The sequence below is a fragment of the Choristoneura fumiferana genome, chromosome 16, assembly GCF_025370935.1.
Source record: "Choristoneura fumiferana chromosome 16, NRCan_CFum_1, whole genome shotgun sequence".
Taxonomy (NCBI): Eukaryota; Metazoa; Arthropoda; class Insecta; order Lepidoptera; family Tortricidae; genus Choristoneura; species Choristoneura fumiferana.
The window spans coordinates 19319218-19328879 of record NC_133487.1 but is presented as its reverse complement, the minus strand read 5'-3'; the positions used below and the strand labels follow the sequence as shown (position 1 = coordinate 19328879).

The following is a 9662-nucleotide window of genomic DNA, read 5'->3' as shown; positions in this document are numbered from 1 at the left end:
CTCCGACGCCCACGACCACTCTGTCAAGGCTGTACCTAGCGAATTTGAAAATAAAGCAAAATTACTTTAATAGAGCTACTGTTGTAAGAAAAGCACAAATACTGAAAGAGTTTTATTTATCACAAGATAAGAAGACAGTTCTACTTAAATTGCAGTTTTTGTATTTTTACGGCAAAGAGATATTAAGTACTTATGCGACACATGTACAAAAAAGACCAAAAAGTGTGTCTCTTCATTAAAAGAAAAAAAATGCCCGCCTTTTTACGGGCTACTGAAATGCCACAAAAGTGCTTCGATAGCTACGTTACCCAGATAGATCGACGCAGAAAAATTCGCTGATTCCGAATATGTATATAACTCAATTTAGCCTAATTTGGTGGTTAAGTAATTTTGCCTTTACAGTGACGATATAATGTGTACTCTATACCGTCTTCCAATGTCGCTATGATATTCAAAAAAGTCTCAAAAGAATAAATAATTATTCGAGTGTCAAAAACGAAAAAAGTAATGGCCGAAATAGTGAAAAAAAAACTCAAACCAAAAAACTCGGGGCTTAATATTTTGGAAACTAAGAATGATATTACAAATTTGAGAAAAAATCCTCTGGACAATTTAGTCGGCTACAATTTGAGCCTAAAACAAAGACGATTTTGAAAAATGACAAAAGTCAGATCTACAATAAAATAATTATCATTCAACGTTGTAGTTTTAGTGACGACTTCTTAAAAGGAGGTTATCAATTCGGTTGTATTTTTTTTTATATTGTTACCTCAGAACTCCGTCATTTATGGACCGAGTTGTAAATTTTTTTTGTTGTTCGTTTAGGTATGCCTTCAATTAGGTCCCATAAGCACGAAATCAGGATCTGATGGTTGGATTCCAAGGAAATTGGGGGAACTCTTCAAATATTACAATATTCTAATATTAGATATATTTAGTAGCAATTCGAACAATTGCTCTTGTAAATCATCATATTTGTTGGAGTGAAAGACCTCATTTGACCAACGGAGCTACTACTCAATAACAAGTACCTCACGGCTTGAATTTCAATTAGTTTAACACAGTTGCTAAGGAATTAATGCTCATCGTAATACGTTATGGTGAAATAGAATGGGTGGTGAAGGCCAGGACTCCTCAATAATGAACGTTTCTGCACCGGAAAAAGTAATCTTTCGTAAATTCAACTATTGTATCTTAGATAATTTACACTAAAAAGCGTGAAAAAAAATTATAACAAAAAATTTAACCGACTACAAAAAACCATGAAAATATTTTTCTACCAGTATGAAGTCGGTGCCTCAGCACGAGCCAGCAGAAGTTATTGAAGCCCAATAATAATATATAGTAGTAGCCGTTACCCGCTACTCCGTCCGCGCAGAATTCGTTTATTATTATATTCGTTCGGGATAAAAACTATCCTATGTCCTTTTCCGAGACTCAAACTATCTGTATACCGAATTTCATTAAAATCGGATGAGTGGTTTAGACGTGGTGAAATAACAAACAAACAAACAGACTTACAAACATTCTCATTTATAATATTAGTGGGATCTACATGAGGTAGACGACTATAGGTCCATGCCTGCTGACTTCATACTGGTAGAAAGTTATTTTCATGGTTTTTTGTAGTCGGTTAAATTTTTTGATATATTTTTTTTGTAATTTTCAATGTGCTCGATAGTCGTGTGAGGCAAATCTGTGAATTTTTTCGAATTAATATACCTATATTCCCAGTAATTATAGTACAGGATTTTTTAACACCATGTAAGCAACAAGTAATAAATAAAAACAACACAACAGCGTGTCTAACACAATTGATCATTGTTTGAGCAAACAACAAATGTAACGAACTATTGACGATTAATAAAGAGGTTGTAATATCTCTTATTTTTTTTTATTCTTATACAAAAACAGCCATGTATAACTTACCTATATAAGTCAAAATAAAGATCATTACAGATAGTTGAGTGAAATACCCGATAAAATCATACGATTCTGGCTATTCACAAATGTACCTATTTATTTATTTACATTTTTAATCTATTATTACAGGATAACTTAATGCAATAGTTTCTTAGAATTAATAGATGCAAAGTACATGCAAGCAATGTAAATTACTAATTTATCCCATTAAACAATGGAATAAATGAAGGCTCCCGGCAACAGGTAAGCATAAGTTACCCGTTTAATTATTATAATAGATTTTTTACAGGTTAAGTCCGTTCTTGTTTTTTATTGCCTATTTGGGCGGCCTCCTCCATCGTGTCAGGGAATTTAGCGCCGAGTGTTTCTGGGAGGATGAACACCAGGCAGCCAGACAATAAGGCAAAACCTCCGAACAGCGCGAACGGCAGCTGTTCCCACGTCGACGCTCCCTGGAAACAGAAATGTTTGGAATTACTGAAGGAATTCAAAACGAGAGATGTCACCTTAATACTAAATAGTTTACATAAATAGTTCAAGGTTAATTACATTAGATACACTTCTAATTTCAAATAATACCCTAAGACAATTCAAATAAGCTCAAACACGGCTAGATTAAGTTGCTTTGCCTTGGAGTTCCCCAGTGCCTAGCTTCTGCCTCGACCATCAGATCAGCTTTATGACACCATATTATTATAGTGTTATCAGAACCACACGTAAATGCTAAGGTTTGTGTCAATACCACATTAGAAAGTTGGTGAAAATTGAGTACCTACAAAGATTCCATTCATTGGATACATAGTTATAGGTGAAACTAATATAAAGTATGTTAAATAGCACAGATGTTGGAATCATTACGATTTTACTACTCACCATTGCTGGTGTGAGAGGAGCCAGGACGGAACCGATCCTGCCAACCATAGAGGAGAATGCGAACAGGCTGTGCCGGTACTTGGTGGGGTACAGCTCCGTCGTGTACACGTACACCGAAGTTATCACCATTGCGATGCAGGTCATGCCTATTAGGTACACCGCCAGTGATAAACCTTCGTATCCTGTCAAATAAGTAGCAGCATAAGTTTGTAACTCCTACCAAATTGGATTCACAAAAATATTAACAGAGAAATCGGTGATTTACCTTCAGGCATAAAGATGTAAGCAATTTGGCAGGCGGAGCACAGCCAAAAAGCAATAATAAGCACAGGTTTCCTTCCAATTTTTCCCAGCAGCAGCACGGCGGTCCAGTATCCTGGGATCTCCACCGCGGACACAGCCACGTAGTTCACGTATCGGTTACCCGACATGTTCACCGCATTGATCGACAGTCCATAGTACACAAAAGTGTACGTCACCCACCACACCGGCGTCACCAGACACCGAAGCAGGATCTGCTTGTTCCTGAACACTTGCACTATCAGTAGCGGCTCTTTAGCTCTTTCAATCTCTTCTAGCTCTTTTTTCCGTTTTGCTTCTTCTTCTGATTCTCTTAGAGCTGTTAATGACGCGGTGGATAGTTCCGTTCCATTAATGCGAGCGGCTTCTTTAAGGACAGCTTCTGATTCTGCGTATCGCCCCTTGCTCATGTACCAGCGCACGGATTCAGGCATGATCCAGTAGTAGATGATGCAGATGAACATGGGGGCGTAGATGGCCCGATGCAGCTGTCGCCAGTGCGGCACCGCCCAGGCCAGCAGCCCGGCGCACACCTTGCCCACCGCGAAGAAAGTGTTCACGGTCGCGCCGCCCACCACGCGGTACTTGGGACCCATCAGCTCCATCACTGAAAATTGAACGAAATCTTACTTGTAGTATAAAATGTACAGGTATATAAGGCCATCCATTGTTATTCTCTCTAACCTCTGGTTATGAATGAAAAAAAAGTAGTAGTATGAAATAGTTCATATTATTTCAAATAGCAAATTCTACGCAAAATTGCTTTTCTTTTGAAAAATATATCATTTTGAAAATCGAAATTTTCACGTTTTAATTACCAAGGATATAGGCGCAAGAGAACGCTCCAAAGCCGAAGGTTGCCTGGAGGAAGTGCAGCACGATGAAGAGCACGTAGGAGTCGGCCCACGAGCGTACGAAGCCGAAGCAGCCGCGAACGAACGCGAAGATCGTCAGCGCCGTCCGCCGGCCCCAGCGGTCCGACACGTACCCTGGGGGCAGGTGGACACTGCACTACTGAACCAACTAACTGGGCTAGATTTCTAAAAATATACAATACAAAATAGGTACGTACAATGACTCTTCATTGTACACCATCATAGTAAGCAATACAGAAAACAGGTACACAGACAGAAAATTACAAGGTATAAGCAACAGGCGAAACTTTTTATGAAAAGAATATTATAATTAGTCCGTTACATTAAAAAAAATATCAGACAATTTTTTTTTCATTCGTTAATTAAACTAAATTATAGCCAGTTAAGCCGTGGTGGCCTAGTGGTTTGACCTATCGCCTCTCAAGCAGAGGGTGTGGGTTCAAACCCCGGCTCGCACCTCTGAGTTTTTCGAAGTTCATGTGCGGAGTTACATTTGAAATTTACCACGAGCTTTGCGGTGAAGGAAAACATCGTAAGGAAACCTGCACAAACCTGCGAAGCAATTCAATGGTGCGTGTGAAGTTCCCAATCCGCACAGGGCCCGCGTGGGAACCATGGCCCAAGCCCTCTTGTTCTGAGAGGAGGCCTGTGCGCAGCAGTGGGACGTATATAGGCTGGGATGATGATGATGATGATAGCCAGTTAAAGTTCCGTTCCGTAAGACGTCACTCCTGTCGCTGACGCTAGTCTTGAAATTTGACAGACGTACTCTTGCGCAGTCAAGTCCAAAAACGTGTACCTATTTGAACCATTCTAAGTACGAGTAATGTTGTCACGGCCTGATTACACCAGCAAGATTCTACATAGGTATCCTTTTTACGTATTTATTGAGTTACGACGATTTACCTCCTCCCTTTGAACCGCCACTATCATACGATGACTATATATCTTATAGCGCTGCATTTATGCTTAGTAGTGGACGAGCAAGGTTGTAGTACAATGTAATTCATTGCCTATCAATAAATCAGTCAATTATTTACATATTTTCCAAAAGTGTGATACTCTTATACACAAATTTACATTACAATTATCTGCTTCTTGATACGAATTCTTCGACTTAAAGAATATCCTTACCTGTAATAGGCATGGCCGTGAGGGTGCCGAAGATATGCACCGACCCGATGAGCGACCGTAGCCATTCTTGGCACGCTAATTCAAACTGAAACATTATGTCGTCAAGTGAGAAAGATCGCGAACCAAAGTCTAATAAGTAGCACTAGATTAATCACTATAATTGTCACCAAATAAAGTTGTTGATAAATTGAAGATTATATTTCACTCATAAATTTGGCAATTAAGCCAAGTCTACGATATCACAGATTATCATAATTATTTTCCCTGATGTAATTAGCCAGCAACAACGGCTTAGTTTAGATTTCACATAATGAATTCCTCATTGCATTAACAAAGTTTATTATGTTATTAGTTCTGACCTTAATATTGAATTTGGAACACCCCAAGGTGGCATTTTATCCCCAACCCTCTTTTTAATTTACATCAACGATCTTTGCAGACTAGAAATAAATCATGGCACGATAATATCGTATGCTGATGACACAGTACTCATTTTTTCAGGAAACACGTGGGATGATGTTTATAGACATGCGCAAAAGGGTTTATGTAAAGTGTCTAACTGGCTTCAAAGCAATCTTCTTACGTTAAATGCTGAAAAAACTAAATACGTTGCTTTTTCAATAAGGAATTCTCAACAACCGCCTACTAACCAAATCATCCGAGTGCACCAGTGTTCCCTTACTAATCTAGACGACTGCTTCTCCTGCCCTATCATTCTAAAGCAACCACCATTAAATATCTCGGCGTAGTCATAGATTCTAATCTAACTTTTAGTCCCCATATTGATACAGTTGCTTCAAGAGTTCGTAAGCTGATTTTTATTTTTAAAAATTGCGTGATGTGGCTAACAAACGATTGCTCACTCAGTCTACACGGCTTTGTGTCAATCCCTACTGTCATACTGCATAACGTCATGGGGTGGCGCTGCAAAAACTTCGCTCATAGTTCTCGAACGAGCTCAAAGAGCTATTCTAAAGGTGTCAACTTTCCGACCGTTCTTCTTTCCCACCAAAGAGTTATTCCAGTCATGTAAAGTGCTCACGGTTCGCCAGCTTTTAATCATGAATTTGATCTTAGAGCAGCATAAAAATTGCCCCCTACAACCCCGATGTCTATAAAAAAGGCGATCGGACATAGTTTTTAAACAACCGCGCGCCAATCACGCGTTTATTGCGCAAGTTTTCAACTTTTTAGGTCCTTTCATTTACAAAAATTAATAGACGCCTAATTATTTATGATTTAAACTACCGTAGCTGTAAATTGAAACTAAAAGAGTGGCTAATGAACTTGTCTTATGAGGAAACTGAAAACCTGCTTATGATAGTTGCATAGCTTAATTTTTCACTTGTATATCTGCGAAACACGATGAAATAAATTGTTACTGTCATTTATGTTATGTTTTAAGCCCATATTTTTATTTGCCTAAGATACAGGCTACTACAGTATCCTAGTTTAGGCATTTAAGTAATTTATGAATTAGCATGATATTGTATTATGTTTAGGTACTTAGTGTTCTATTTAGTTAGATGTAAACATTTGTATTATATTAAGTCAAAAGTGTAACAGTATATCGGTTTATTGTTTACTAAATCCTAGACGTAATTTCAGTGCTTACTAACCTTTTTATTTGTAAACAAATATTTTATTTTGAATAAACAATTTCATTTCATTTCATTCATTTCAATTTCATTTCATTTCATTTCAAAGTGAGCTGAAGTGGATTCTACGATTAAACATTCTTCCGCCCTAGTGGATCTAAGTCTTCATAACATTATATTTTTCCAACGGCCAGAAGAGTCGCACGTCTCACGTCAGCAATATAGGTGTTATAGCTTGTAGTACCTCTATTTCCAAATAAATCTCACTCACCGTACTCCTACAGCGTGTACTCACATCGTAAACAACCGTGTAGGTATTCTCATAGACGAAGCTCTCGCAGTCTAGGACAGTGTCCCTGTCGAAGATATTGGCGGGGCAGCTGCCGGGGTCGGTGACAGCGACGGAGCCGTTGGCGAAGCGCTCGCAGCTGGCGAAGGAGCTGCCGTCGGCTGGCACGGCGTTTAGGATCCAGTCGGGAGCGAACTCGCCCGGCCGCTCGGACTCGCATTCGGGGATTAGACATCTAGAATGTAAAGGTTAGGAGAACTAAACCAAGTTTAAGTTTTTGTATGGTTAATTTTTCTCAGTATATGTATTCTTAAACTGAACTCTATTATTTTCATTATATTTATTTAAACTAAGTCTAAGTCAAGTCAAAGTCAAAATATACTTTACAATTAAGGCTAATAACAAGCACTAATGAATGTTAAAGAATCTACCGGTTCGGAAAAACCTCCCGTAGTTCACGTGGAATAATGATAAACGAAGTATCTGCCGACAAGAAGAAAAGCTACTTAGTAGTAATATAAGTTTTAAGTGTCGCAATTTTTATTAATATTTAATAACACCTCGAAAAAAAAATGCCATCGATGTTTCGGCCACATTGCAGCAGCCGTGGTCACGAGTAGAACCGCTACTCTATGATCAAAACGTTAACGATAACGTCCGGGATGAGATAATTGTCTAATAAAAAAAATACATTTAAAAAAAAAAGCCCAGCTAAAGTGCATCTGGGGCATTATTAAGAAAATCAGAATTAGATACTGAGTTGACAAGATACTGACTGACACAATGAGATAGAGATCGAAGCTTTTAAGGTGTGTTGCTGGAAGAGAATAGAGAGGATAGATTGGACGGTAAGCACGGTTGGAAGAGGTACGACACGATAGTTTTTTACGAATATTTTGGAGGGTCAAATTAACGAAAGAAGAGGAAGAAGTAAGATAATATTTTGAACAAGTTTAGGAGTACGATGGCGCCAGCTTATATTAACTGGCGGAAGACAAGTGTAAATGGTCTAACTTTACCGACACTAAATTTTAAATGAAGTATAAAATTAAAAATGGATCTAATAATCGAAAAAAGTATTCAAACCTGTGATTGATTCTAGCGGTAGTGAAGACAAACTCGCTGGCGGCGACCCCCGCGAAAATGACGATCACAGCGGCTAGAGCCAGCGTGCGCGCTTGGAACCAGCCAAACTGCCCCAACTCCTCCACCAGGATGGTATCTAAGTCCACCTTTCCCTTGCCACCTTCCACACCCACACTTGACTCTTCTTTTTCTGCCATTGGACCAAGTTTTAAAAGTAACACAAGGGTACGATACCGCTCCCAATAAGACGATGGATTGAATGGTTAATAATCGTCATTTTATTTTAAATTAAATAGGTGTCTTAGATAAACACTGATAATTTGATTTGTGTGATAGTTTGACATGAAGTCAAATAAAAATGGGCCAATAACAATAAGGCCAAGTTCGGTAGTACATTGATTAGATTGTGTCGTAACATCAACATCTTAAGTCAAGATGGTCGTGAATATTAACAATTACTTACTCGTATGGATAGATTGTCTTTCTGCCTGCCACGCTAGGCCAACCTAGGGGCAGCGGCGGCGCTGCCACATCAGGCTGGGGATACGGATTCTTTTTAATTTTATTTCATGCTCATTTTCTTTTTTGTTCTTAAAAAGTTGTTGCTAGCATATTTTTGATAGTGACAAAAATTTGCTAGCAACAATGCAGTCTTACCCGGCTCTAGAGTAAAATTGTTACGCCGTGGGACGGGTGCAGGCTGAAAATCAGCGCTGCAAGTTTTCTATGCTCGCAGCTTATGCTGAGCCTGAGCCCATTGCCACCTGCTTATGTGTTTTTTTGCTTTGTAACCTGCCTTATTTTCAGTGGCAATAAATGATCTTATTATTATTATTATTTTGAATAATAATTCTTATTATACATTTCCTGAGCCATGGCAATTCGAACCCCGACCCCTCGCTTCGTATTTTTGTTCATAATATCTATTAATATTCGTTTAAACTCATCGAGTTATCAATTAGTCTAGAAATTCGAACCCCCACCTCTCGCTCCGTGTTTTATCATTATTATTTATTAATATTCGTTTAAACTCATCGAGTTATATCAATGGGAATGGATGAAAATTTTAGAAACGCCTAAAACTTTTTTATCTACGGGAAATAACCTTCCTAATTAACAGAAAAAATATATCAGATTTTGAAGTAGCATCAATTAATTTTAAGAAATTAAAGAGTTTTCTTTACCACCAAATTACGACAGTCCGGTTGGTTACGGGTTGTTCCATAGCCCAGAACAAAAAATTAAAAATGTGTCTTTGACTTGTTCGTTTTGACAGGTGACACTCTTTACCGGTCCGGATAATACCAACATGAAAATATCGACCCTGTTTTTCATGTACACGCCCAAAGAAAGTGGCATGAGCTTCTATGGGGTGTGTACATGAAAAACAGGGTCGGTATTTCCATGTCAGTATTATCCGGGCCGGTAAAGAGTGTCACCTGTCAAAAGGAATGAGTCAAAGACACATAAATTCTTTTTAAAGATTTTTGTTTTTGGATATGGAACAATACTCGTAACCGACCGAACTATCGTAATTTGTCGATAAAGAAAACTGTTTCATTTTTTTTAATTAATTGACTCTGC

At 38.4% G+C, this 9662-nt stretch overlaps 1 protein-coding gene across 1 annotated transcript in view; it reads right to left on the bottom strand.

Annotated features, from left to right (window-relative positions):
- LOC141436396 (organic cation transporter protein-like) overlaps window positions 1-8372 on the bottom strand; it is a gene marked incomplete in the record, with an annotated part of 15813 nt that extends 7441 nt beyond the window's left edge. Inside the window, 7 exon segments of the mRNA XM_074099349.1 lie at window positions 2019-2375; window positions 2797-2978; window positions 3062-3703; window positions 3915-4085; window positions 5106-5190; window positions 6999-7227; window positions 8079-8372. Coding sequence (XP_073955450.1) covers window positions 2214-2375; window positions 2797-2978; window positions 3062-3703; window positions 3915-4085; window positions 5106-5190; window positions 6999-7227; window positions 8079-8275 — 1668 coding nt within the window.
- Window positions 8373-9662: the final 1290 nt, after the last annotated feature.